This window comes from Phoca vitulina, unplaced genomic scaffold, assembly GCF_004348235.1.
Source record: "Phoca vitulina isolate PV1807 unplaced genomic scaffold, GSC_HSeal_1.0 scaffold97, whole genome shotgun sequence".
In the NCBI taxonomy this organism is placed as follows: Eukaryota; Metazoa; Chordata; class Mammalia; order Carnivora; family Phocidae; genus Phoca; species Phoca vitulina.
The window spans coordinates 1604970-1619119 of record NW_022589800.1 but is presented as its reverse complement, the minus strand read 5'-3'; the positions used below and the strand labels follow the sequence as shown (position 1 = coordinate 1619119).

The window sequence follows — 14150 nt, the reverse complement described above, 5'->3', positions numbered from 1 at the left end:
AGAATTTGCATTCCCTTCTTTTCTATGGCCTCTACTTGAGGCTCCCTATTTGTGTGATTGCTGCCATTCTATATATATAATTTTTTTGAACAGAGTTTCCTTTAATTCTTTGACTATATTTATAAAATCTGCTCATCACAACTCTGCTGTAAATGGGCCCATTCAGAACTAACTTCTACTGACTACATTTTCCCCTGAATTTGGGTCACACTTTTCTGTTTCTTTACACAACTTGTAATATTTGGTTGGTAACTGAATATATCATAGCAACTCTGGAAAATTTATATTTTTAAATGTCAATCATTGTTCTTTTCCATTTTCAGTTATTCTTTTCAACTTAAATGCAGAGACTGCCGTGTATGGATGCTGATGTCTGCTCAGTTTCTCAATTATGTTTATCTTTGCAGCCTGGCTTCCCAGGGGTTTCCCTGTGAATACATAGCTTAACGGTTATCCGATGATTTGGGCAGAGATTGTATGTAAACACCTAGAACCCATACCCAAACACCTAGAACCCATCACCTCTGCTGATTAATCCATGTGCAGGCTGTTGGATGCATTCAAAATTCCAGCCAGTTCTCAAGTCTCCCTTGGGCATTCATAGTTTCTCTGAAGCTAGAGATGTAGAACTTATTTCAGCCTTTCTACGACTCTCACATTTTCAGGATCTCTCAGTTAAATTTATAGCTTATTTTTTCCTCACTCAGAACCAAGACCACAATATCAGAGTAGCGGAGCTGTGGGTTTCTCCCCAAATGAGTCTGCATTAAGCCAGCAAAGCTGCAGGTTTTTGCCCAACCTCCAGTGCAAATTATAGACTGAGCTTCCTGACACTCAAGCTGCTGGGTTTTCCTGCCAACCCCAAGCAGATAAAACTACAGTTTCTACCCTCTGCACTGAGAGGGGAGGCGGGGCTGGGGGCAGACAGTGATGGGAACATCCCCAAATGAAAAGAGCACATACTCTTGCCATTTTTACCTGAAGCTCTAGCAATTTTTGGAGCATTAATGTTTCTTAATGTGTTATCTGCCTTTGGTCAATTTCCAGTGCCCTTAAATCATTGCTTATATCATTCCATTTTCTACTTGCCTTTTTTTTTTTTTTTTCCAGAACAGAGCTGTTGGCCTCACTTGCCACCATTACTACAAGTTCCGTCTGCCTCACTTTCTCTCACTGCCTCCCGATCCATAACTAGTGACAGATTCCAGATTCATAACATTGAGAACCAGGGGAACGTGTGCAGGGATTTATTCTAAGTTTGTTAGAGGAGAAAGAAACATAATGTTCAGACAGGCAACATGTATCGATGTGTGCCCTTAAGTAGAGATTTTGTACTCCATCTATCTGCTCAAGGAGATAGGAGTAGCTCTTACAGTTTGCTCAGTTGCTGAACTAAAATATGGACTCGAGAGTGGAGAACTTAATAGTGTCTGGTCCCTGCAGCCTGTGGTTGAAGTCGTGAGATATTACCAGTGAACGTCTCCCTGATTTCAATAGGGAGAATGAGGGCCCGATGAGTCAAAGGTCAAGTGGCATCACAAAGCTGTCAGAGGTAAAGACTATGTGTGGTTATGGAAAGAGGTAACGTAGTAACAGGAATTGCTTGCTTATGGAGCTCCTTGGTGTATCTAACTGATTATGGTGTTCCTAAGACCGAAACAGAAGGGAAACTATATAATAGTAATCTATATAATAAATACAGACCTATATAATAGTAACAATACATAACATTTATAATATAAATTATATCTATCTATATATAATAGTAACAATACATTTTAAAATTACCTAGGGCTGGCGAACATAACCCTGACTTGAGTTCTGTGAACTGGCTGCAGTCTAAGATTGGGTAAGAGACTATGATTCGCTATTATAATGAATTAAGTCAGGATTCTGTCAGGCCCCCAGAGGAGGATCACAGTGCAGAATCCTCAGATTTTTGTAAAAAAAAAAAAAAAAAAAAAAAAAAACCATACGTTCTTTCCCTAGATTGGAATTCTTCTGAGAAATGCCTCCTGAATCACTTCTGAGTCCTGGAAAAGGCAGGTCACTTGACCACCTACCCTCCGATGCCCGTTGTGAACTGGTCTTCCTTGTCCCGTGAGCCAGGGGTGCTGCGCCTGCCACCCTGGTCCCAGCTCCCGTCATGTTTGCGTGGGACAATCCTCCCCTGGTTCCAAACTTGCTCTTCTCCGATTCATTTTCTACTTCTCCACCAGACGCTTTGAAATGCACATCTGACTGTGCTCTTCGCCTCCTTAAAAGCTTTGCTGGCTCCACATCGCTCTACAAACTTGAAGTGCGGCAAGGCCCGCACACTCACGTCCTCTGGTGCCTTCTAAATTCATCCCTCCCTCAAGCTTTCTGGGCACAATTTGGCTTTGTTTCAGTTCTTGGAATGAATTACTATCAATAATCTATCAAGTCCTTCACTCATGTTTTTCTCGGTCCTAAATTCTCTTCCCTAACTTCACCTTGTTGACCCTCATTCACCTTAGAGACCCCAGCTCAAAATCATTGCCCAGAGAAATATTTAGACTCCCCAGACTAGCAAAACTTCACCCCCTTTATTATATGCTCTCATGAAACGCTGTTTTTTTTTGCCTTGCAGCATTGATTTTTGTTTGTAATAATTTACTGGTGAGATTATATGTTTGAAAACTGCCCGGTGTAGACACTGTACGCTACACAAAGATGCCTAATCAAGGTGGAAAGTGAGAGATAAAAGCAGCCCACTGTCCACTTGACAAGTCATACACCCTTGGTATAGAGCTCCATCTGTCCATATGAAGGGATGCTCTTTTCCTAGCTGCAAAAATACACTGTCTCCTCACCAAGAGGTGTGCATGCAGCCGCACCTACCCAGAAGAGGCTCCTTTTACTAATCTGCACAAAGATACCCAATGGATTAGCAAGCGATGGCTCTATTTGCTTCCCTCCTTGATGAGCTCCATGAAAGCAAATACCATGACTGTTCTTCGTGCACTTGGACTGCCAATACTTAGCATAGTGCTTGCAACATAAGTAGATGTGCATTAATATTTGTTACTTCAATAAATTGAGGTGTGATCCTCAGATGTAGAGTAATAGGCATGTATTTTATTTTTCATGTTTCTTCTGGGTTCCTTAGATTTTTGACAAAACGTATTTGTTTCTACAATGCAAACTGCTCTTGTGAATCAGTACATAAAGGCAGAGTTTTGTTCTACTAATTGCCCAAGATCCTAATCAGGCCCCTGGGATGGAGCCTCAAGCTCTTTCTCTGCTGCCACTTGTGTCCTGGAATGGTTCTCAAGGGCAAGTCTCTGAAGTCCTGCATCAGATGGATTCAGGAATCAGTCTGTGAATAGGGTTTCAAGAGGCTTCAACTCTGCAGGAGGATCTGTGGAGGCTTGAGGAATCAGTGCTCTGGGCCTTGAGCTGGCCACCACACCCTGAGCTTCCTTCAGACACCCAGGAAATGCTGCACGTCTAGACCTGGGGTTCAATGTCTCCCTCACAGGCCTCACGAAGATTCCCATTCTGAGTTTTTTTTTTTAAAAAGTCCAGATGCATCTGCAAGTAAGAGAATTTCTCTCGTGTCCTTTGCCAACTTTGCAAGAAGTGGTTGTTAGTAGAAAAAACAGGAGAGGAGAGTTGATTTTAAATTTTCTAAGCTTCTTCATTTTCCTGTTCTGGCTGTCTGGTGATTTTCTTAAACATTAGTTTCACACTTTCCCCATGTCTCCCCTGATGGCTGATTGAGTCCTGGTGCCTATAACGTGCCATTGAGTATTCTCATGTCTGTAAGTAAATAGTGGGGGGATCTATTAAAAATCATAGAGGGAGGAGAGAAAATAAGACAGCCTTCCTAACCCCAGAGTTGTCATCTGCCATCGATGTCCCTAGTGTCTTGAGTGAATGAGGCTGAGGGTCAAGCAGTTTCATACAGCTGTTTGCCTCCTTCCCTAAAACCTGGACCTCATGCCTGAACATCCATTCAGTAGGGTTTGGATTCCATGCAGGTGTATGGATTTGGAGACATACTTGTGTTTCACACCTGGTCTTCTCAATTACTACATAATTGACTATGATGAATAGTTTACCCTTCTGAGCCTCACACTCTTCATACATAAAATGAGACTATTTTATTTCCTTGTAATTACTAAACTTTAAACTATTTAGCCTGTCTTAATAGGCTGGTATATATTTTGGGGCATCTGGGTGGCTCAGTCGGTTAAGCATCCAGCTCTTGATTTTGGCTCAGATCATGACCTCAGGGTCGTGGGATTGAGCCCTGCATGGAGCTCCGCACTGGGCATGGAGTCTGCTTGAGGTTATCTCTCTCTCCCTTTGCCCCTCCACCCCCTCTTTCTCTTTTTCTCTCTCTTGCATGCACATGGTCTCTCCCTAAAAAAAATAGACTGGTATTATATTTTAAACAAATGTTAGTTTCTACATTTTGGTTTCTAATGACCTCAGACAACTTTATCATTCTATCTGAGGTCTATATGCTGCTTTGACTCCCTTTACTTATAATGCTTAATCCCGGTTCAGGTTCTTTGCCTTGCTCTCATTTAGCAGTGTAACATGGGGACATCCAGATCACTACTTCCAGAAAATACACTTGGCAGAATATGTGTGTGTGTGAGAGAGGGAGAGATGTGGATGTGAATTGGGCTGGAGCTGGAGACTCTAGGGAAAGAGATGATGAACTTGCAGCAGAAAAAGAGAAAGGGAACACCAATTCCTCTGAGACTTGCCCTCCCCTCCAGACATTAGTAGTTATGTTAGGAACTAAATGGAAATTGAGTAATATGTACCAAGTCCATGTTCTTTCACAGAGACATCAAAAACTCAGAACAAGATACAGTGATTTCTTCTGTTTCTTAATGTCTTCCTAAAGAAGGCTCATCCACTTCCTTGTGTCAGTGTTACACGTATCAGTAGCTCAGCTGGGGCAGAAAGGTTCTCCTCCAGGATAAAGGTCTCTTTAAGAGCAAAGGACTCAGTACAGGGCAAGGAGAGCTGGGCCCCCAGGTTATCTTTGCCATGAACTAAATGTGTGGTATCAGGCATCCTTTATCCTTTTTGGGATTAAGTTTCCCCACATTTCTACCACATCATTACTCCTGAGTAGATGTATTATGACTTTGAAGAATAAAGGAAAAATGTAAAATGTAAAAGAAAACACATATAAATTTCTATAATCTTTTTTAAGAAAAGAGCTATCCACCAAAAGTCTGACTGAGGATTGGAAAACTAACCCAAGATTAATGGTCTATGTTGATGATGATGGTTTGCCAATATTTAGCTCATCCATCCATGTTTTCCTATTGTTCCTTCACGTCTTTTTTCTCTGGAAGTCTCTCAACTTCTGCAACTTAATGAGCCTACAGACTCTATCCCTTCTTGTCTGCCTGGACGCCACATCTCTGTCTGTCGCTTGAGTGCTTCACAAGCTCCATGTGTCTGAAAGGCCCCTGATGGGAGAGCCCATGTCCTCCACCTCTCACTCCCTCCAGCTCAGAAATCCTTCAGTACTTTGCTCTGTTTCCACTTGTCCATGTCAGCACTGCTGGATGAATGTGGCGCAGCTGTGGGGCTCCTCCTTCAGACCAGAAGCACCTCCAGAGTTTTCCTTCACTTATCAGTTCTGTTGACACAGTGATCAAAGGCTTGACAGACGGCAAAAATTGAGTTAAGTTCTGGGGATGCAGAAACAACTAAGTATGATCTGTCATCAAAAAAGGTACAATCTAGTTGAAAAGTTAGATAATAAATCATTTCAATTGAATGTGACAAGTGTTATCATGTAAGAATGAGAGAGGCTGAGAGAACCAAGATGGGAGGGATGCCTTGATGGAAAGATGGTGAGGAGAATGACCCCAAGGGACGCTTAAAAGAAATTGAAGCTATCCTCCATCTCACTGCATAATATATATTTATTGTGGACACTTTGGAAAATTCAGGAGAGAGCAAAAATTCATCCATAATTTTACCATGCAGAATCATGCACTACTAACATTTACATGATTTCCCTTCAGCTTTTTTCTATGCACATTTTCATGTAATTGAGGTAATTTTGTATATATCACATCCTGTTTGTAACTTATTTTCCATTGAATTACATAATTTTCATATGCATCATTTAAAAGCTACACAAGTTTTAAAATATTGTATGTTTCTATTTACAAATGTCACATATATTCATTTATATATTTTTTAAAAGATTTTATTTATTTATTTGAGAGAGCAAGCGAGTGAGCATGAGGGGGGGAAGAGGCAGAAGGAGAAGCAGACTCCCCGCTGAGCAGGGAGCCCAATATGGGGCTCAATTCCAGGACCCTGAGATCATGACCTGAGCTGAAGGCAAACACTTAACTGACCGAGCCATCCAGGTGCCCCCATTTATAAATTCTTAGTCTTTTTTGTATTCAGACATGTTCACAAATACATGAATATAGATCTTTACTTTCTTTACTATATTGGGTTCATATGATCCTTACTGTTTTGTGGTATTTCTCCCATTTAATAATAGCATGAACACTCTTGATGTATAACGTTAATTTTATTGTAAAATAGAGTATACATTAAAGAGTTTATAAAATAAATGTACATTTTAAGAAAAATAACAAAACAAACACCTAGCTACCCTCTGCCCAGGCTAAGAAACAGAAGATCACTATAAATCTAGAAGTCTTGTAGATGCTCTTTCCAAATACTTCAAATCCTCACCAAATAGTCACGATCGTGAATTTCAGGTTAAAGCACTTGCACATTTATAAAGAAACAAATTATCCCTAAATAATATATTAGCCCTGCCTTCTTTTGAACATTAAATGGAATACACACACACACACATCTGTGATTGGCGTCTGTTATGCAACATTATGATTTTGAGGTTCATGCAAGTTGAAGTGTGAAAATGTAATGAGTGCCCTTAGCGATCTTTAACAGTAGTCCGTAGACCTGTCCTGTAAAGGACCAGGTGGTAAACACATTAGTCTTGCGGGCTGGCCTTACAATTTCTGTTGGACTACTCAGCTTCACTGTCGCAGTGTGAACACAATCCACGTACATAGTGGGTGTGACTGTGTCCCAATAAAGCTTTATTTACAAAACAGACTGCTGGTCCATGGACTGTAGTTTGCCCACCCATGCTCTATAATTAAATCATTCGATGCTCTATAATATATTGTCGGTTTACTTCAATTTATCCTTTCTGCTTTTGAAGAATATTTGTTCATTTCAGCACTTCTTCCCCCCTATTATAAGCAAAGCTGTTTTAACTTTGTGTGTCTCTGTAGTTGTTCTGGATTAAATTCTAATGGCTCATCGGACCCGTTCATTCTCAACTTGAACAGCTAATGTCAAACTGTTTTCCAAAATGATTGTATCAATGTACACTCCTCAGGAGCTTCCCCGGCTCTTTATCTGTGATAGCTTTGATTTTCTGCAGTCTGATGGGTGTGAAACTGTGGCCTGTGGTCTTGTTTTCCCCTGGCTACTAATGATGTTAAGAATCTGTTCACATGACATCTGTGCTTCCCCTAATATGAAATTCCTACACACTTTTAAAATCTATCATTATATTAAGCTGATCTTTTTTTTTCTTTTTATGTTTAAAGCTCTAAATACCCTAGATACTAGTGCTCTACCTGTTGTTTTTGTTGTATATATCTTTACTTGTTTCTTTTTTTGGAATTTGTTTTGAAAAATGGAAGTTAATGTTTATGTACCAGAATATCATTATTTTCTGTATCTTTTACTACCCCAAGCTTTATAAATATTCTCATATATTATCTTCCTAAACATTCCATAAAGTGTTTTGTTCCTTCTTGAAATTAAATGTTTTTATGGTGCAATCTGATTTCACTTTTCCCCATACAGGTACCAACTATTTCATCATTAATTGACTACTCTGTGCTTCCCACCAGCCTACAGTGCCAGCTCTGGTGGGAAGAGTCCCCGTATTTCAGAACTCTGTGTTCTCCCAGTGGCGTGACTCTAGCTCCATGCCAACACCGCACCTTCTTAATTACTGTAGCCTAATAATAAGTAATGATGTTTGAAAGGCACATCTTCTCTTCCTGTGTTTCTTCAAGAGTGTTCTGGTTTCTCTCAGATCTTTGTACTTTCATATAAATTTTAGTGTCAGTTATCAATCTAGCAACCAACCAACCAAAAACAATCCATTTGAGATTCTGATTGAACTGCATAGAATTCATAAATCATAAATCTAGGAATTCGTAGATTTTTTTTTTTTGGATATTTTTAATTTAATTTTATTATGTTATGTTAGTCACCGTACATTACATCATTAGTTTTTGATGTAGTGTTCCATGATTGTTTGCATATAACACCCAGTGCTCCATTCAATACGTGCCTTCCTTAATACCCATCACGGGGCTAACCCATCCTCCCACCCCCACCCCCAAAACCCTCAGTTTGTTTCTCAGAGTCCATCGTCTCTATGGTTCGTCTCCCCCTCTGATTTCCTCCCCTTCATTTTTCCCTTCCTACTTTTTTTTTTTTTTAACATATAATGTATTATTTGTTTCAGAGGTACAGATCTGTGATTCATCAAGTCTTACACAATTCACAGCGCTCACCATAGCACATACCCTCCCCAATGTCCATCACCCAGCCACCCTATCCCTCCCACCCCCCACCACTCCTGCAACCCTCAGTTTGTTTCCTGAGATTAAGACAGATTTTTGATTAATTGGAATCTTCACAATCTCAGATCTTCCAACTCATAAGCAGGGTCTTTTGCTCCATTACTTCAGTCTTTGGTGTCTTCTTTAAGGTTTTATGATTTTCATAAAGATCCGTATTCCTAGGTACTTTTTATTTTTAAGCTATTATAAGTGATAGTCCTTTTAAATTTAATTTGCTATCAGTTTGTTGAAGTACAGAAATTTGATAGATTTTTATACCTAAATTTTATAGCAGAAAGCCTGCTAAACACTCTTAATAATGTCAATAATTTATCAGCAGTTTCTTTTGGATTTTCTATGTACACAATCACATCATCTGTAGAGAATTTCTTCCTTCTCAATCCCTTTATCTTTAATTTCTGTCTCTTGGCTTACTGGATTGGCCAGAACATTCAGTACAATGTTGAAGAGAAGTGGAGAAAGCAGTCACCCATATCTTGTTCCTAATCTTAAAGAGAATCCTTCAGTATCTCACCACTAAGTATATGTTGGCTGCAGAATTGTTGTACACACATTTTATCAGCTTAAAGAAAATCTTTTATTCTTAGTTTATTAAGGGTTCTTATAAGTAACACTGAATTTTAAAAAAATTTTTTGGCAGCTATTGAAATAATCATACGACTTTTTCGCTTTGAACAGTTTATTGGAGGAAATATATAATTGGATTGTTTTAATGTTAAACAAATTCCACATCCTGAAATAAAACCAACTTGGTCATGAACGCATTTTACACATTGTTGGATGTGGTTTGATGACATTTGTTCAAGAATTTTACCTGTGAGTGAGACTGGCTTGTTTAATTTGTCAAGATAATTCCAGCTTCGTAAAATGAGGTGAGGATTTCCTCCTTATTACCTAAAATAGAAATTATGTATCACATTGAAATCGACTTATCCTTGAATGTTTTATAGCACATATTCATAAATTTCTCTTGGCCTAGAGATTTATTTGTAGATTTTTCACTCCTGTCTTTATGTCTTAAAATAGTTTTCAGGTTTTCTACTTCTTTATTCAATATTGATAAGTAATTTTTTTTCTAGAAATGTATCCATTTCATTGAAGTTTAAAAACCTATTGAGGTAAAATTGTTCATAATGTTACTTCTCATCTTTCAGAGTCTGAAGCTTCTGTCCCTTAACTCATAATCGAGTTTATGTCTTCACTTGTTTTTCTCGGTCAGATTTTCACGAGTTTACCTGAAGTTTATAAACTTTTACCTTTATGGATCTTCTATATTTTCTCATTCACATCTGTTTCATCATTATTGTTTTTTTCCTTCTACTTTATGTTGTTTTTATAACTTCTTAGAATGGATTCTCATTAATCTTCTGTTTTAAGAAACAAACAAGCATTTCCAATGATAAACTTCCTTCCAATAATATTTTGAATGCATGGTACATGTCGTGCTACATGATTCTTCTATTACTGCTCAGTTCTAAAGATTTTCTAATTTCCATTATAAGTTCCTCTTTGAACTATAAGTTAGATTTTCAAACATTTCCAATTTTTCAAGTTTTTTGTGAGAGTTTCTAACTTAATCACATAGTGGACATTTTAGGAAAATCCAGTTTTAAGAAATTTTTGAGACCAACGTCATGGGCCATACATAGGGTCAGGTGTCCTTGAAAAGAATGCTTTACCTCAAACTTTCAATTAATGTTGCTCAGATTTTCGCTATCTTTACGTCAGTTCTAGGACTGAGTCTACCACGTTCCTGGAAAAGGCAGTTGATTCATGAAGTTTTGAACCAGGCCTTTGCGATACAGAATCTTTGCTCTTGATGGTGTGCTCACCAGGGGGCAGGGTGGTCTCTGGTGTGAAGGGATGGTGTTGACCTTCTCTTTACCTTTCTGATTTGAGATCCTCAATGAAGACAGCCAACCACACAGAGGTGAGAGACTTTGTTTTCCAAGGTTTCTCCAACTTCCAAGAATATGAACTCATACTCTTCGCTGTGTTTCTGATCGTGTACATCCTAACTCTGGTTGGCAATGTCATCATTGTGACTATTATCCGTATCGACCACCACCTCCGCACCCCCATGTACTTCTTCCTAAGTGTTCTTTCTGCATCAGAGACTTTCTACTCCCTGGTCATTATCCCACGCATGCTTTCCGGCCTCGTAGGTCTGAGCCAATCCATCTCCCTGGTGGGCTGTGGGACTCAGCTCTTTTTCTTCCTTGGCTTTGCCATCACCAACTGCTTCCTGCTAGCAGTAATGGGGTTTGATCGCTATGTGGCCATCTGCAACCCACTTCGTTACTCAATCATCATGAATTGGAGGGTCTGTACCATCCTGGCATCCTCGGTCTGTGCCTCAGGGTTCTTGCTCACTCTGATTCAGGCTGTGGCCATTTTCAGACTGTCTTTTTGCAACTCCCTGATTGAGGATTTCTTCTGTGATGTTCGGCCTGTGTTGGACCCAGCCTGTGCTGCTCCAATCATTAATGATACCCTGACCTTAATTATCACCCTGTTGGCCCTCACAGCCCCTCCCACCTTCCTCTTCATCTCCTAATCCTCATCATCTCCACCATCCTCAAGATCGCCTCAGCTGAGGGCCGGAAGAAAGCCTTCGCCACCTGTGCTTCCCATCTCACGGTGGTCATCATCCACTATGGCTGTACCTCAATTGCCTACCTCAAGCCCAAGTCTGAGGACACGAGGGATCAGGATCAGCTGATCTCAGTGACCTACACAGTGGTAACACCTTTACTGAACCCTGTGGTGTATATTCTGAGAAACAAAGAAGTCCAGGGTGCTCTGAGGAATTTGGTGGGTAGGAAGAGATTTCATCTTTCCCTAAGATGAAATCTCTACCCTATAAACAGGCATGCATGTTTTCCAGATGGAAGCTCATAGGTAAAATTATAGAGCCCGGGTTTCAAGCGATTGGTGAAATCGACATCACAGCTAGGGCCAGAGCAGAACTGAAGTGAAGCTGGGGACCAGCTTCTAATAATTGATTCTCACTTCCTCAACCTCTTTGTTAACATAATAAAAACATAAGTCACCCTGAAGACTTGTAAAAAGACACCTATTGGCCGTAATCCAGGGGATAATTACAGGGTCAGAGGGTGATCTAGTGTTTATCTCAAGCTTAAATTTAAAGTGACCAGTCCACTTTGCTGAAGTACAAACCACATTAAAGTCATACATGACTGAATCTTCTTTTAACGTCAAGTTGGATGTTTGAACAAGTGGTTACTGGAAACGATACTGTGCCAAAAACTAATCGCCTTGTGTTTTAAAAAGATAAGCAAAGCAAAGACAGAGATATCTTTTAGGAAATGGGTTTGGGATGAGCTAAAAACCTTCTAGAGAGAAGATTTTCTAGCAACCCCCTGCAAACTTCCTGTTACTCACATGTGGGGTACCAAAGGAAAAGGATCTGAGGTAGAAGAGAAGGGGAGTGAAGTACAGAAGACTCCTGGCCACACAAGACAGCCATGGAGCCCTGGCCACGTGAACAGAGTGCACAGACCTGGTCTGATCCTTTGCTTCTTCAAGCTGAACATAAGCCACATGAAGGCATCCTTGTGGGGTTGAAAGCAATGGCTCTCCCATGGACAGGATGACCAGTGGGCTCAGAGGAAGAGCCCACAGAAGGCTCAGGGAGCAGACTGCTGAAAAGAATCCTGTGAAACTGACTAACAGAAGAAAAATCAGAGGTGGATCCAAATGAGAGCTTCCAGTCAGAAGAGAGTAGGAGAAGGCAGAAGGACAAGGGGACAGTTGGTGGGGCAAGAATTCGGGAAAAATCCTTTGGACTGGGTCTTCTCCTGCCCTTCCTAAACCAAGTCACAAAGGCAAGGGAAGAGAGTTCAGTGAGAATATGAAAAAGTGTCAACAAAATTCCTTTCTGATGAATTAGGTAATATTACTCCTGAAAAGCTAAAAAAAAAAGTCAGAAGAGGATTTTTGACATGAAAACTTCCTTGAGGTTAAAGCAACTGAGTTAGAAATGGAATAATAAAAGACTATTTACCGTTCCTCATGTCAAAAATATAAAAATGAATCAGGGTGGATTTTAGACTCAATTTGTGAGACAAAATTGGTGTTGAGTAACATGATGATGATTAGCAGTTGTAACTGCTGAGCAAATCAGAGTTACTACACTGAACTGTTTGTAAAAAGATACACAATCAATATGTGAGTACATGGTATTCTCAATGTAGAGTATTTTTGAAATGAAGAAATATCAAAATGTGTAAAGTGATTATGAATTTTATAGGCTAAGTATGCAGATACATAAAAACCTAACTTTTAGAAGGTTCTACAATTTAATTAATGTTGTCATTCTGAGCTCCCAATCTGATGGATGGAGGAAATCACCTGGTCCTTTCTATGCAAACTGGGGCAATTTAGTGAATAAGGCACTTTATGAGTAACCATAATTAAATTCAAAGTCCTGCTCCTCCCCCTTCTTCCCCCATTCTCCTTGGGGTGAATCAATCAAGTTCTGGTCAAGTCTTCTAGGGATGCCTGGGTGGCTCAGTTGGTTAAGCGTCTGCCTTCGGTTCAGGTCACGATCCCGGGACCCTGGGATCGAGTCCCACATCGGGCTCCTTCCTCAGCGGGGAGCCTGCCTCTCCCTCTGCCTGCTGCTTCCCCTGCTTGTGCTCACACGCTTTCTGACAGATGAATAAAATCTTTAAAAAAAAAAATCTTCTAGTTTTCTTGGCATAGAGGAGAAGGAATCTACTTAGTCCATGGAAGGTTCCAACTGCCCCATGTCGGTTTCTATGAAGATACATGACCCCCAGAAGCCATCTTGGGTGGCATCTATCAAGAGGACTCCGGTGTCGTCATGTTCTTTAACCAATGTGGTCCCTGCACCTCATCTTCCTTATGACTTTTCTAGGGCCTCTGGCCTGCCCTCAGCCACTTCTTGAAGACATCTAGGCATTCAGCTGCACCCTGGCCCTGTAATGAATAGGACTCAGTGGGGTGTTCCCATGCCACCCACCCGGATGCATCACTCACTCATGTCTGCTCCACCAGGATGCCAGCTTTTTCTAAGAAGCTTCTCTGTGAAGTGAGAGCATACCCTTTCTGCTTTTATCAGATACCTCACCCTTCCACCCCACAGCAGGACTTAGCTGGCAGGTGCAAGACTGGGTCTTCCCTCATATCCAGCTAATTCTAATGTTGACACCACAAAGCTGGATGCCTTTATTTTGTTTTGGCAGAAAAACCTGAATTCTTCCTAACTCTACAATTTGCATCGTACATTTCACATATAAAGTACTTCAATCCTTAAGCTTTTGATATTCAAAATTATTTGTAAGCTAAAAGAGGCTTTCCTCTCTGGAAAAGTTTGCTAAAGTTTTTTTTTTTTTTTTTTTTTAAAGATTTTATTTATTTGAGAGAGAGAGAATGAGAGAGAGAGCACATGAGAGGGGGGAGGGTCAGAGGGAGGAGCAGACTCCCTGCAGAGCAGGGAGC

The 14150-nt window shown here is 40.3% G+C and overlaps 1 protein-coding gene across 1 annotated transcript; it reads left to right on the top strand.

Annotated features, from left to right (window-relative positions):
* Positions 1 to 10569: 10569 nt before the first annotated feature.
* On the top strand, positions 10570 to 11513 carry LOC116627448 (olfactory receptor 10J1-like). The gene is given in 2 exon segments (XM_032397213.1): positions 10570 to 11215; positions 11218 to 11513. Coding segments are annotated over 2 exon segments (942 nt in total).
* Positions 11514 to 14150: the final 2637 nt, after the last annotated feature.